We start from the raw sequence: 16,030 nt of genomic DNA, 5'->3' as shown, positions 1-16,030 counted from the left end.
ATTTCAATGAAATTATTACAAGTTTAAATATGTAGAGCGCTCCTATAAATCAATAAAACATCTAAGCCTTTAATAAGACATGAGCAGATAATTCACAAAATACAAATATTAATAAAAGTGTTCAACCATTTTAGTAACAAAAAGGACAATTAGATAGCATATTTTTACTTTCAAATTAGCAAAGTATATTTTAAGGATAATAGCACTGGAAATCATGTGACGTGTCATTTCTCTTATATTTGCAAATCAGAGTATACATAGGCACAGAGTTACTGCAAAGCTATTTGGCAATACATATGATTATCATTATGTATGTTGATACTTTCTGATTGACTATGCAAGTTCTAGGTAGGTAGGTTAGGTAAGTTATACAAAATGTGTACCAAGATTTATGCTCCAAGATGTTCGTCACAAAGTTATCTGTTAAAGCCAATTTTCAAACAATTTAAATGTTCAGCATTAGAGAAATATTAGGCATCCAGTAAAAATAAAATTTGTGAATAATTTTTCTGATAATCGGAAAAAGTGGTGTATTAAAGTCTGTTAATGATATGTTTGTCTGTTAATATTATTATAGTGATATTAATTTCCTGGTTTGACAAACGTACCTTGGTTACATCAGATCTTAACACTGGGGGCGGAAGCTGGGTGAGAGGTATATGAGAACTCTGAACTATGTTTGCATTTTTTTAGTAATTAAACAATTCATTCAAATCAAAAGATTTTTAAAAGTTTCAGTACCTCTTCCATCATATCTTTCCATTTTAAATTTCCAAAAAGACGTCCTAATGCTAAAACTCTACATTCCTTCAATTGCTTAATCAGGGTTTTATAAGCATTCTCAAAGTGCTTTTCACGCTGCAAAAGGAAGGCAAGTCACATAAATCGTCATAAATAATATATCACATTACTTTCCAACTAAAGAAAATCATATATTGAAGATAATACTGTTACAATATATTTCTAAGTTAAAAAAAATACACTAATGTAATTACAGATCATCAACAATGCTTTTAAAGCCTGCCTGTCTTCGCCAAATTAATTTTTGTCGAGGTCCATTTTATTTTTTAACAACTCCATCAAGGTATAATTAACATGACACAAAATCCCCTCACTTTAAGGGTACAATTCAACGGCTTTGGGTAAATTTACAGAGTTGCGCAACCATCGCCATAATCTAATTTTAGAACATTTTCAATATCTCAAAAAGAAACAATTTACCCATTTAATGCACTAGATTTTATTAGAAAAAATTCAAAGAGACACAGAGAGAATAGCATAACCGCCTTCCCCAGGTAATGAACATCCAGCAACAGCCATTATCAACACGCATGGCATTTTTATAGACATTTCACACAGTCCTCAAATTGATCAATGAAATCACCTCTTTGAGGTGAGTGTTCAATAAACTAGGAAATAAATTATTTTACCAGAAATAAAATCCTCCATTAAAAAATGTCTTTCTTGAGAAAAGACTAGCAAGGAAGTTTGTAGGGACTCTTCAAACACAGATTCAGAAATTGCTCTAACAGAATAAAAAATGAAATGAACGGATTTCAGGACCTCCTGTCACTACAAAAAATAATTTTTTAATTAAAAAAAAAATACACACACAAGGCTGTTCCTACTCACAGCAGGCAACCAGAGTTGGAAATAGTTTAATGACTGAAGTTCTAACGAAAGCAAAGTAAACTATCTTATTGGATTTTGTGATAGCCATCCAGATGTGGCCAGTGCCACAAGGGGTGTGACCCTCAACTCAAAAAAGTGAAAATGTTAACTGACACAAAAATCATTTGGATGATATATAGAACTGTCTTCACATTCTAAATTCCCTATAAGTAGTGAAAATTAGACAGAAACCAAATTTATTTCTAAAATTGGTGAGCGTTTTTGAACTCCCAAACATTCAATACAGTCATTACCAATTATACCAATACAGCAAAATAATAAGATTACAGGATTAAAATTCTAAATACTTTGAAAATTCTATTAATGATTTAATGTTAAGAAATAATTTTATTTCAGGGACCTCCCTGGCGGTCCAGTGATTAAGACTACATGCTTCCGATGCAGGGGGTACAGGCTGGATCCCTGGTCGGGGAACCAAGATCCTATGCGCCATGCAGTACGGCCAAAATATTTTTTTAATTTTTTTTTTAAATTGTATTTCATCAACTTTCACCATTGTTTTCTCATGAAAAGCTACCATATTCACCATCATTTCACTAGTATGTGGACGCATGTCTGGCCTTCCTAAGTAGAGATGGAAGCGCATGCCACACTTAAGCACCGAAGTGCTGGGGTCAGGCTGCCTCTTTTAAAATCCAGGCTGTATTACTGGATTTGGAATTGACAATGGGCAGATTATTTGTTCAAGTATCTACTTCATCATCTGCAAAACACAGACAACACTAACACCTCCCTCACAGGGTCACTGTGAAGGTTAAATAAAGTGACTCATGGGAAGCACCAAGCACTACTGTTATGACAACAACTGCCCGATAAATGACTGCATTTTTGTTTTATTATTATCATTTCTATTTTTCTACACCTCTCTGTTAAACCTATGATAATTTCCATAAAAGAGGGAGAAATCAAACTGAGTCAAGTAATGCAGAAAATTTCGTGAAATTCTAAAAGTTTGTCTTTTAGGTGCAAACTACCTTCTGGAAAATCAACTGGTGTTCGTAGTTGCTCGGCATAAAGTACGCGTAAAGTCGAAGGACATCGGATGCTTGGCCCGAGAAGAGCACGGCATTGACATTCATCGCCCAGGACTGCATGATTAAAAAGTTGAAAAGGTGTACTTGTAGATGGCTCAGGCTTTCATCGGCAACGATCAGAAAATATGGGTAACTGTCTTCCAAGAAACTTTTCCACTCTTGTGAGAAGCACCCAGAAAAGCCTGTTCGGACATCAATGTTGGTATTATGCTGAAGGTGGAGAATTAACGCCATTCTCAGAGGAAGCAATTCAGGGATGCTGTTGTATGCATGTTCAGCATCCTGTGGGGTAGACAATTTTGAAATCATCATTTAGCCGTCTACTAGTTTTGCTGGTTAACACATACCATGAAACTCATTAAAGGAATAGGTTCCAACACAGTTGTATTCTGTTTTATAGTCAGAACATAGACCCTCGATCCTTGACTGTCATTTTGCAGATACATGCCACAAATCACAATTTGGGTTTAAATACATGTGTCCCCTTTAACTCACACTTTCCCTTCCCATTCTAATTCTTCTCCTCTCCAATCTCACTTCAAAAAGAAAAAGGAAAGAAAAATATGTAAAAGCAAATGGTAGCTATAAAGCGACCATAGGGAAAGCTGGGGTGGATCACGCTGCAGGGACAGTCCCAGGTCACCCGGAAGTAGCACCGGTTTTTATCAAAAGCCCACAATTCATGCATTGCTCGCAGGCAGTCAGCAAGGCTTAAATATCTAACAATAATATGGATCACAAAAGAACTGAACAGACATGCACTAAAACCTCCAAGAATAACACACTGGTTACCTTTAGGGATAGAATGAGGAGGTGGTGGTGGTATGATACATACATGTATTTGAAACTGTTAAAATTTCATTAGTTATATGCACATTCAAATCAAGGAAGACCAGGTATCTTCCCTTGGATGTATTTACTTCAGAGCAAATAAGAACGAAGCAACATTGGTGAGTTTGATCCACGTCTGGGCTCAAACAAACTGGTTTTTTTTTGTTTTTTTTGTTTTTTTTAGTTGCTGGGAATAGGAGTTTATTAATTTATTTTTGCTGTGTGGGGTCTTCGTTTCTGTGCGAGGGCTTTCTCTAGCTGTGGCAAGCAGGGGCCTCTCACTATCGCGGCCTCTCCCGTTGCGGAGCACAGGCTCCAGACACGCAGGCTCAGTAGCTGTGGCTCACAGGCCTAGTTGCTCCGTGGCATGTGGGATCCTCCCAGACCAGGGCTCGAACCCACGTCCCCCGCATTAGCAGGCAGACTCTCAACCACTGCGCCACCAGGGAAGCCCCCACAAACTGTTGAGTTTTGAAGACAGAGGTGGACCTACTTGGAGTTGGGAGATTAGAACCCGGAGATCAGCTCAGTCGCTTCCGAGGACACCCCTCACCCTCCTCCAGGGTCCTGTGTGTCCTCACAGGAAAGCTCCATGAGGGCAAATAAAAAATAATCCTCTACAAATGACCCAATTTCATTCCTTTTTATGACTGAGTAATATTCCATTGTGTATATGTACCACATCTTCTTTCTCCATTCGTCTGTGATGGACATTTACGTTGACCTGGCTATTGTAAATAGTGCTGCAATGAACACTGGGGTGCATGTTTCTTTTTGAATTGGGTCATCTGTAGAGATGTGGATGGACCTAGAGACTGTCATACAGAGTGAAGTAAGTCAGAAAGAGAAAAACAAATATCGTATATTAACGCATATATGTGGAACCTAGAAAAATGGTACAGATGAACCGGTTTGCAGGGCAGAAATAGAGACAAAGAAATAGAAACAAACGTATGGACACCAAGGGGGGAAAGGGGGGAGTGGGAAGAACTGGGTAATTGGGATTGATATATATACACCAGTATGTATAAAATAGATAACTAATGAGAACCTACTACATAGCAGAGAGAACTCTACTTCACTTTGCTGCACAGCAGAGACTAACACACCATTGTAAAACAACTATACCCCAATAAAAATAATAATCATCATCCTCAATGTAGTAATTTCTGAATACTGGGATCCTGGGTCACTTTTTTTTTCTGTTCTTCCCTTTAAATTTGCTGAATTTTTATAGATCTACTTCACTTTGAAATAAGAAAAAAAACCTACTTATAAAACAATGTCATTGTAGTCTCAGTTCTCAAATCACAGAAAAGAACCCAACTGTCACGTTACCTTGAAGAAGACGACGGCAAACTGTCCTCCTTTATTAATTAGATCCACAAGGTAGCATTCCACCAGGTAAAAGAAGTGCAGGCCCTGTTCAGGCCGCAAGGATTTCTCACAGATGTATGTCATCAGCAGTGAGTCTCCATCAATCAGAAAAAACTCAGACTCAACAAAATCATTCAACAGACTGTCATAACTAGAATACAAACAGTGAAAATGAAAAATTACACGAAGATGAAATCAGGCCCCAAAGGCAGCAGCTTTATTATCATTATTATCTTCATCATCATTATCATCAATAGCTTGATTTACTGAGTAATTCTTTCACGTTGGTCTCTACACTGACTTGCCAAAGACACCCGCACGCATGAGTGTTCTTCACAGGAGGAATCAGCATCACCTCCGCTCAACAGGGAAGGAAACTGAGGCTCGAAAACAGAGCACGTTATCTAAGGCCAAAATGTGGGCCGGACTCAGGGACTGAACACCTATATCTGAATATAGACCTTCCTGCTTCATCAATCTCATCCTTTCTAAAGAAGATGCGGCACACACATACAATGGAATATTACGCAGCCATAAAAAGAAACGAAATTGAGTTATTTGTAGTGAGGTGGATGGACCTAGAGTCTGTCATACAGAGTGAAGTAAGTCAGAGGAAAACAAATACTGTATGCTAACACATATATATGGAATCTAAAAATTAAAAAAAAAAAAGGCATGAAGAACCTAGGGACAAGACGGAATAAAGAATAAAGACACAGACCTACTAGAGAATGGACTTGAGGATACGGGGAGGGGGAAGGGTAAGCTGGGACAAAGTGAGAGAGTGGCATGGACATATATACACTACCAAATGTAAAACAGAGAGCTAGTGGGAAGCAGCTGCATAGCACAGGGCGATCAGCTCGGTGCTTTGTGACCACCTAGAGGGGTGGGATAGGGAGGGTGGGAGGGAGGGAGACGCAAGAGGGAAGAGATATGGGAACATATGTATATGTATACCTGATTCACTTTGTTATAAAGCAGAAACTAACACACCATTGTAAAGCAATTATACCCCAATAAGATGTTAAAAAAAAAAAAAGAGAATTACTATACAGGGAGGAGACATGGGAACATATGTATATGTATAGCTGATTCACTTTGTTATAAAGCAGAAACTAACACACCAGTGTAAAGCAATTATACGCCAATAAAGATGTTAAAAAAAAAGAGATTACTGTAGAGGGAGGAGACATGGGAACATGTGTAAATGTATAACTGATTCACTTTGTTATAAAGCAGAAACTAACACACCACTGTAAAGCAATTATACTCCAATAAAGATGTTAAAAATAAAAAAGAGAATTACTGTAGAGGGAGGAGACATGCGAACATATGTATATGTATAGCTGATTCACTTTGTTATAAAGCAGAAATTAACACACCAGTGTAAAGCAATTATACTCCGATAAAGATGTTTAAAAAAAAAAAACATGGAAATTGTAAGCATGATTTCGAGAAGATTGAATAAATGCTCTCAAATATGGGAAAAAAAAATCTCATCCTTTCATAAAATGATGGGTTCATTGACAGCCATGGACAATAAAGCAAGAGAAGACTGTTTCCACTGACCATCAAACAGCTCTAAAAGTTCTGTGTTCAACAATCTCATATATATATATATAAAATACTATAATACATATACTAAGATAAATGATAAATAGATTAGATATGTGGATAGATGGAAGGATGGATGGATAGATAGATATAGACAGACGGTAGACGATAGATAGATGAAAGGTAGATAATCGCTTTAAGGCCAATCCGATACACAGCAAATACGATGTAGAACTTTATATCTCTTGATTTATTACTACAACACTCACTCAGCTTTTGCCATTTGATCCAAAATCAACTGTGACATTTTCTCCAAAAGCTTCAGGTACTTTTCTAAACCTAAAAAAAGAGAGAGAGAAAGAGAATGAATTATTTTCAATCAATTCTTTTTAAAAGAGCTATCATTTACAAATTATTTGAGAAAGAAAAAAGTCATAAAGTTAATTCTATTAAATCTGTGTAGCTTGCAGAATCATTATTTTACAATTTATAAATATTTTAAATTGAAAATTACCCATTCTTGCTACGTGCCTCCAACCTGATGGAAAATATTAAATATAGCAAATATCCTTTACTGTGGTACCTCTAAGTGGCAGATGCTAATGAAAACGGCAGACCTACAAAGAAAGGAAAATTAGAAATGAATTATTCCATCAACAAACGGTACTGAATGACTATTGTGTGTTAAACAAAACTTTAGGCACTGGGAATACAAGAATGAACAAAAGTCAAAATGCTGTCAGTTCCCATGAAACTTAAAATTTACCAGGAAAGATAAATATCAATCAGATAATCATACGAACAATGGAACATTGCAAATGTGACAAAGTCAAAAGGTCAGTGGACACTTCCCTAAAGAAGCAATGCTTGAGCTGAGTTCTGAAGGATAAGACGAGATATAATTAAACAAAGGGGTGGGGTGGGTAGCACTGCAGGCAGAGAGAACCCAGAACACCTGGCGCAAAAGCCTTGTGGCAGGAAAGTGTGTGGATGGTTCTAGGTCCTGAGAAGAAGCCAGCCGCGCTGGAGTGCAGAAACACAAAGTCATGCAGAGCCTCTGATCGCATGTTTGTCATCCTGAAATACATTGATGGATTTTAAGCAGGTAGTAATGTGATTGACTGTGCATCTTGGAAGATTACACTGGCTCCAGTACAGAGAATAGATGGGGTGAAGCAAAGACCCCGCTAGTGAGGTGGAGAGAAAGCCACTGTTCTAGAGCAACGGTAGTAGTTGCATGTAGTGCAGCTGGACAGTAGTTTGAGGCACATGTTCATCTCAGATACTCAGAAGGTGAGTTTGACATGATGAGGTAATGGATCAGCTACGGATGCAGAAGAGGAGCCCCTTAGGATTCTACCAGATGCAATCGCATGCAAGGCGAGGCTGCTCCCTGGGCTGGAAACCTTGGGATGCGGCCAACGTCAGGGAAAGATCCTAAGTTCATTTGTGGTCAGCCTGGGTTCGACCTACTATGGGACATGTCCTGTAAGTAATTAAATGTACAGGTCTAGAGATCAAACACGAGGTCTGGGCTAGACCTCAGTGTGAGAGCAGTTTCAGTATTATGGTTAAGTGAGGCCACCGGTGTGGATGAAGGCGCTTGGACAGAGAGACACAGCATCAGGAAAGACAGTATCAGATACACGAGATGAGATGGGTTAAATCACAGCATCCCAGAGGTTCACAGGTGCCCTTAACGTCTCAGGACTTTTTTTTTTAAATCGTACTCCTAAGACAAAATGAATACCTAATAGTTCATGTATTAAGCAGTGAGCGCCAAACAAATTAAGTCCTAACACCTTCATTTGAAAATATAATGCACATAAACTGAAAGAGATAATACAGGTTTTGAAATTAAGTAACAATGACTAATGGGACATGAGTGCATGCTGGGCACTGGGCAGATTTTTAACCACAGCCATGTTGGCAGAATAAAGCCTCCTTCATCTGACAGGTAAGGGACTCCTGGCCTGTTCCCCAACCCTCACAAGAAGCTTTCCATATGAAACTTTACCCCAAACTGGTTCTCACCTAAACATCACACAGAATCCACAATCATTACGCTCAGTTCTCTCTCATGTAAGGGAGAAACATGCTAAGTAAAATAAAACCAGCTACCTATCATAATAACCACGAGTGAATATGTATAAAACATTAGAATCGCTCGACATTTAAGGGGGAAGAAAAAAAATACGAAGCCAGGCAAACAAACATGATTCAAGGAGAGAACAGTCCTTAAAAAAAAAAAACTCCAGTTAGAGTTCTCAATAATGACAGTGACATTAACTAATAAAATAGTAACAGGTTGCTACAGTAAAACAAAAAAGTAAATGCTCATAAAAATTTTAAATACAATTTCAGAAAAATAATTTATGCACAGAACAATGGAATGGGCATGCTGAAGTTTCAAGTTAGCGGATCTAGGGGTTAAAATCCAGGAAATTTCTTAGAGGAGAGAAGAGAAAATCAAAGAGATGGAAAATCGAAAAATTACTAACATATGGAGGAGAGATCAACAAGTTCTAAGTCCATGTCACAGTAATTCCAGTCACAGAGAAGTACGATTGCAAAGTGGGGTGGGGATAAATTAAAAGTAATCAAAGATATAATAGTTAGCATAACATAACAATATTAGGCCAGAGTTAAAGAAAAATATACTTTTTTAGATGGAAAAGTTTTTCCAAGCACTGAGCAGAAATAATGGCAAAAGAGAAAACCATGCTTACACACAGCTTGTGAAAACCGAAGAGCTCCAGGAATACAGAGAAAGACGAAGCACCACAAAGAGGTGTAAGGCAGATGTGAGCAGAGGGAACACGGGCGCTGCCAGCAGGACGCCAGGCTTCTCACCCCAGTTGTGAACATACTACAGTTGAGGTAAGTTACGTTCTCTGTCTCACTTCACTCATCCACTCATCGGACAATCATATTACTCCCCCTGGCTGTGTTTGCAAGCCATTTAAAAGTATGAGCTGATGCATACAAATGGATTAAAATAGTACCTGGCACACAGATACAACACATCAAAATGAGAGCATTACTGGATGTCTTGATAAAAGAAAAGAATACTTTCAAAGTTCTGAGAGGAAAATGTTTTGAACTAAGAATTCTGTATCCAAACAGTCATTCAATTCATCAGGAGAGGGAAAACACAGTAGTACTAGACATTTAAGAAGTCAGGGGCTTCCCTGGTGGCGCAGTGGTTAAGAATCCGCCTGCCAATGCCGGGGACAGTGGTTCGAGCTCTGGTCGGGGAAGATCCCACATGCCGCGGAGCAGCTAAGCCCGTGCGCCACAACTACTGAGCCTGCGCGCCACAACTACTGAAGCCCACGTGCCTAGAGCCCGTGCTCCGCAACAAGAGAAGCCACCGGAATGAGAAGCACGCGCACCGCAACTAGAGAAAGCCCGCACGCAGCAACGAAGACCCAATGCAGCCAATTAAAAAAATGAATGAAAAAATTTTTAAAAACCAGTCGGAAACCTCACCAACGACTCATCTTAAATGAAAATTTATTTTAAAAGATAGTACAGAAAATTGAAGAAAAAAGATAAAGAGGACAATCAAGAAACATTGAAATTATGTACGGTCCACAAGAATTAAAGGAAGCTAAAAAGAAAAGAGGATGCATGACACTTTGAATTTTGAGAAGTATCCATTTCAAGCAGTAGTCTTAATGATATGGAACTATGTTTCCCAGGCAAAGATAAAGACTGCCTACTATTGTACAAAATCATAATTTTGTAAGTGCTGCTAACTGGTTTTCCATTTTTGATTCAAAATAGAAACAAATCACAAGAATTAAAGTCATAAAATACTATAAATTATGACAAAGACTTATAGTATGAAATTCATACAATGAGCCAAATAGGGAGGTTCATACATGGGGAGGCTTCATTTCTGTGAGGCCGGGGGTAACCCAGCTCACAAACAGAGACAAAAATGTAGAACTGGGTGGTTCCAGTTTACAGCTTCCAGTAAACAAATCGATCTCGGCATTTTTAGGTGGTGACACAACAAAAATAGAGGCAAAGAGCTGTTTCCATACAGAACTACACCAGTGTGGAAATACTCCAGCGGGGGGGGGGGGGGGTCTTAAACCTGAATTTGATCAAATCTCTGGTAGCAAGAACTGTCACTTAGAAATTTAGAAAACAGAAGAACATCTTAAATGTTAAAATATGCCAAGAGGACTAGGAGAATCACTACAAGACAAGATTTTAAAAAAAAACAACCGGGGCTTCCCTGGTGGCACAGTGGTTGAGAGTCCACCTGCTGATGCAGGGGACGCGGGTTTGTGCCCTGGTCTGGGAGGATCCCACATGCCGCGGAGCGGCTGGGCCCGTGAGCCATGACTGCTCAGCCTGCGCGTCCGGAGCCTGTGCTCCGCAACGGGAGAGGCCACAACACTGAGAGGCCCGTGTACCACAAAAATAAATAAATAAAATAAAATAAATAAAAATAAAAACAACCCGGCTTCCCTGGTGGCACAGTGGTTAAGAATCTGCCTGCCAATGCAGGGTACACGGGTTCGTGCCCTGCTCCGGGGGTATCCCACATGCCGTGGAGCAACTAAGCCCGTGCACCACAACTACTGAGCTTGCGCTCTAGAGCCCATGAGCCACAACTACTGAGCCCACGTGCCACAACTACTGAAGCCCACCTGCCTAGAGCCCGTGCTCCGCAACAAGAAGCCACTGCAAAGAGAAGCCTGTGCACCGCAAGGAAGAGTAGCCCCCGCTCGCAGCAACTAGAGAATGCCCTTGAGCAGCAACGAAGACGCAACGCAGACAAAAATAAATTAATTAATTAAAAAAAAACAAAAGAAAAACCACCACCAATATAAACTTTCAAACAAAACCCCCCAGCTTACTAAGAAATAAATTGCAAGAGGATGAAAGAGATGGTAACAAACTTCCAAACACAGTAGTGTCAGAACCTTGTTTGGGTTCTGATTTTAAAATCTTAAATTGAAAGAAGGGGAAAAAAAAGAGGAATCGTGGACTACACGTTGAAGGAGAGACAGCCAGAGCCGGAGTACACGGTCCAGGTGATGGTGGAGCACGCGAGGGGACCGCTCCTGAAACAAGCCCTGCAGAGGAGCTGACCCGCAGTGGGCAGGACTCGAGAGTGGCCTCTGAGACCCCGGTCTCTGAGACCCCAGCCTCCCCGGTGTGCCCCGCCCCCCATAACCTGTCCCCTGGGCGTGGGCAGGACCTGCGACTTTAGTGGGACAGCGTCTCCCCTCATGGGGGTACATCTGCGAGACTATCATACACAGGAGAAAGGAGATTCTCCTGCTGGCTCTGCAGACCTAAAGCTGAGGCTAAGCCCCTCAGCGGGGTCTCTACAGGCCAGGAGGAGCCTCCGGCCAACAAGAAACAGGGAACTCCAGCCCCACAGCTGCAAGGAACTGGATCCTTCCAGCCAGCGGACGCCTTCATTCCAGCCGGGAGACGCAGGTCCGGGGCTCAGCCCCCTGCCTGGACTTCCCATCCACTGAAACTCTTAACACGGTGAATTTCGACGGACTTCAGCCACTGAAGTGGTGATCATTTGTTGCACAGCAATAGAAAACGAATGCGTACCCCTTGACCGTGAATACTTCGTTAAAAAAATAAATAAATTCTTACAGCGCTAAGCCACTGAAATGTAGGAATCACCTGGGAGACCTTATGAAAATGCAGACTCTGATTCTGCAAGTTTGGTTTGGGTCCGAGGCTCCGCAGGGATGAGGAAGCTGCTTGGCGCTGCCCCGTCCAGGGCTCACCGGCCCTGTCCGCCTCTGACGCGCTTTGGTCTCCCCAGTAGCCCCATGCCCACCCTTTCTCCGAAGAGGACCCTTAGTGCCTGAGCACTCGTCTCCCTCCTCAGACCTCAGCGCTCCACGCGCCCGCCCCCGCCAGCGCCCACTTCCCCCTTGCAACTCCGGAGCTCTGCGACGCACCGCCCTCCGCAGCATCGCGCATCCCTCGCCCCCGCCCTGCATCCCCTGCGCCCAATGCCCGCGCCGGGCACCTCCCCGCCCATCAGGTCAAAGACCTCGAGCCCCTGCGAGACCGCAGCGCCCCGGGACCCGCGAGACGCCCTCACACCCTTTACCCCGGACCGAACCTGGAGCCGGACCCGCAGCCTCTGAAGGGCAGCTGAGCGCACCGCAGAAAGGCAGGAAGGCGCGGAGCGTAGAACCGGTGTAGGGGTCGGACGGGGCGGGGCGGGGCCCCCGTAAGGCCAGAGGTCCGGGAGACTTTCGGTTTCCTTTATCGTTTGCAGGACTTCAGTTTCAAGTTTCGTTTCACCGCGCTTCAGTTGTGTGAGCTGGTAGGTGGTTTGAGCATCCTTCCGTCACAACATCCAGCAAGAGGCAGCAGAGGACTTTGGGATTTGGGCATGAAATAGAAGGAAATGAGGCAGAGAAATCCGGGACATCTATCTAAACAAGATAAAATCAAGAAGAGGCGGAATTAGAAATAGGTGAAATGTGTCCACCTAAAAAATGTTCACAACCTAGAAGTTGAGAGTTACGTTTTACTCGATAGGAATTTTTAGGACTTCAAGCCCAGGAAGCAGCATCTCAAGAAACCCTGAGAAACTGCTCTGAGGAGGTGAGGGGGGCGGAGCCAGATTACATAGTTTTTGCAAGAAAGGGCAAGGAGTCTGAACGTCAGAAGATTATTGTTAATTAAGGAAAACCAGATATCCCAAGTTAAGGAAATTAGTGCTTTTCTATATATGGGAAGATGCAAGAGTCTGGGCTCACTGAAATCATTCCTTTGATCTGCACCTCAGCTCTCTGGGGCCAATGTTTTCTCATCCTGAGTTTCCGCATGGCTCACGGCAGGGAGTGGCTGCAGTCTGATGGCTGCTAGATGGCAGGTATTCTTTTCCTTCCTGAGTTCCCTCAGGGCTCACCGGCTCACTTTGGAGGGCTGCAATCGCTGATGACTGTGACGTTCTTTGTTTAATGATGTGGCAAGAGATATTCCATTTCTCAAATGTAAGGTACTGTGGAATCTGAAATTCCACCTTTATGCAAAAAGAAAAAAACCAGTTAAGAACGCGTGAACTTGGAGTTTCTGTGATGAGAAGCTGAGAGTTACCGTTCTGTGTCAACTATATTTGGAGCTTTCACGGACCGAGAAACATCTTTCTGTGAAATCGAAAGCGCAACATTCTCACTGTTGTTTTTTTTTGCCGCACCAGGTAGCTTGTGGGATCTTAGTTCCCCCGCCAGGGGACTGAAACCCAGGCAGTGAAAAGGCAGACTCCTGACGACTGGACGGCCAGGGGATTCCCTATTTCTCACTTTAATTGATGTTATTTTTACGTAATTTCTGCCTGTTGAGGTTTGCAGTTGCTTACTGTGCTCACGTGCTTAATTTCATGAACTTCATGAACGCCATAAATGTGCAAATACGCTGGAATTCCAGGAAGTCGTGGGTGGGGGAATCTTAGCAACAGTGGGAAGCCAGGAGCTGCTCTGTCCGCAAGAAAAGAAGAGAGGTCCAGGCTCTCACTGATCCACAGGGGAAAACAGACAGATGGCCATCGACTGGAGAAAAGGGCAGGGGCTGAGAAGGTGGACACTTCTCACAGCCATCAGGCTTTTATTTATTGATTATTTATTTGCAAGTTTGTAATGTGTTTCTTGTGATGATAGTGAGAAAGAAAACAAGAGAACCTGGAACTTGACACCTGACTGGTCTAAAGTGACGCTCCGTTTGTGTCCCTCCTTCGCCAAGCTCTCTAAGGCGCTTGCCTGGGGCCAGCTGGGCAATGCCCCTCCCTCCTCCTGCCCAAAGGTCAGTGTCCTGACTCCTGACACCCATGAGCTCACAGCAAAGGTATCAATACTTTGCAGGATGGACTGAAGTAAGGCTCTGGAGCTCAGGAAATGATTGGTACTTACCCAGGGGGCTCGGAGGGTCCTTACCAGAGGGAGGTGGAAGCCACCTTCTTTTTGGCATGGTGGCCTCTCGTGGTCTACATGCACTGTCTACACCTCTTCCCCTCCGCCGAGTCCTTGAGCCCCTTTATTCCAGATCTGCCTTGAAACTGCTCTGTCAGACACCAGTGATGAGTCATTGATTGAGAAATCAGGATAATGGTCCTCTGGTCCACGATTCACTGACTTCTCTCTCTGAAATTTTTGAAAGATTTCAGCCAATCTCTCTTTTCCTAAGAGCCTCTTCTCCCTCGGTTTCAGTTACAGTATTCTTTAGCTCTATTTCTTTCCCTCCCATCTCTTGGGATTAATGGAGTGATCACGTAACAGTTGCTCAAATTAGAGCCTGGGGACTGCTGTTGAATCTTCACTCAAATCCCAGTGAACCTGAGCTCCTAACATGGATGGAATCTGGCACCTCTGCGCTGCCATTTTCCACAGGCCAGTGAGGGCATCACCACTTCTCACCTGGATGGCTGAAACAGCTGTTCCCCGCCGGACTGCAGTCGGTCCCTCCATCCCATTTCCACCTGCTGCCAGGGTCACCAGTGAGCATGGAAAACGGAGCCTGTCCGGTCCCTGTTGAACACACGCCAATGCTTCCTCATTGCTTCTGGATTAAAGCAACCTACTGGTCCTTCCTCTTTGGGGGCCTCCAACCATTTGATAGGTCTCCTTCCACCCGCCCTCGAGTCAGGGGCCACAGCCAAGCGCAGGACCCCTGTCCTGGACAGACGTGATTACAGGTGGCTTGTCCCATGTACTCACAGCCCCGGAAGGAGCCAGCCCCCCAGGCAGGGCACACAGGCCAGGACCAGGGAGCAAAGTCACCAGGTGGGACTGTAGAAGGCAGACTTGGTCATAACCAGAGGGTGGGGTGACCCTGGTTCCCTTGGGAAGTCGTGATTGCTTGCTGAAATAATCGTGCTGGTGGTCAGGGAGTGACAACTCCTGGGTAAATGCAGCTGATCCGGAGGACAGAGGAACTGGCCGGGGTTGGGGGGGTCGGGCATGGGGGTATATCTGCTCTCACCTGACAAGCCCCCCAGACAGCAGGTGTGCCCCTGGAGGAACTCAGGGATCCCTGGGAGGCTCAAAGATGTCGAGGATGTCAAGGCAGTGACGCTCCCCCGAAATATGGCACGCCAGCACGTGGAGCATCTCAGCTGGACGGCAAGAAGCAGAAAGGCCACTCCAACCACCACCTTTACATCCTTCCCTGAAATCAGGGGATACCCCTCACCCCGCATCCCCCGGGACCAGAGGACAGAGGGCATCCTCATCACCAGAGATGGGGAACACAGGGCCAAGGAGGCAGAAGGCTGTGTGAACTCACCTGGTCACTTCTCACCTTCTACTACCCCAGCCCAAAGCCCTCCGTCTTGCCGATTCTTCACATACTTATTGTTTCTTTGTCTAAAAGGTATAAAATCTTCCTGCTCTGCATGCACCTCTATGTTCATAGCAATAGCCAAGACAAGGAAGCAACCTAAATGTCCAGCAACAGAGGAATGGATAAAGAAGGTGTGGTCCATATACACAATGGAATATTACTCAGCCATAAAAAAGAATGAAATATTGCCATCCGCA

General features: G+C 43.1%; 1 protein-coding gene across 1 annotated transcript in view; it reads right to left on the bottom strand.

Annotated features, from left to right (window-relative positions):
• The window catches only part of LOC132427738 (probable ATP-dependent RNA helicase DDX60), a 79,443-nt gene extending 72,434 nt beyond the window's left edge, over positions 1-7,009 (bottom strand). Inside the window, exons 1-5 of the mRNA XM_060015382.1 lie at positions 7,006-7,009; positions 6,761-6,830; positions 4,896-5,085; positions 2,667-3,008; positions 742-858 (exon numbers count right to left, since the gene is read on the bottom strand). Of these exons, the coding sequence (XP_059871365.1) occupies positions 742-858; positions 2,667-3,008; positions 4,896-5,085; positions 6,761-6,830; positions 7,006-7,009 (723 nt within the window). The remainder of the gene's footprint in view (positions 1-741; positions 859-2,666; positions 3,009-4,895; positions 5,086-6,760; positions 6,831-7,005) is intronic.
• Between the last annotated feature and the right edge of the window lie 9,021 nt (positions 7,010-16,030).

Source organism: Delphinus delphis, chromosome 6, assembly GCF_949987515.2.
Source record: "Delphinus delphis chromosome 6, mDelDel1.2, whole genome shotgun sequence".
NCBI lineage: Eukaryota > Metazoa > Chordata > Mammalia > Artiodactyla > Delphinidae > Delphinus > Delphinus delphis.
This window is presented reverse-complemented; position numbering and strand designations above follow the sequence as displayed.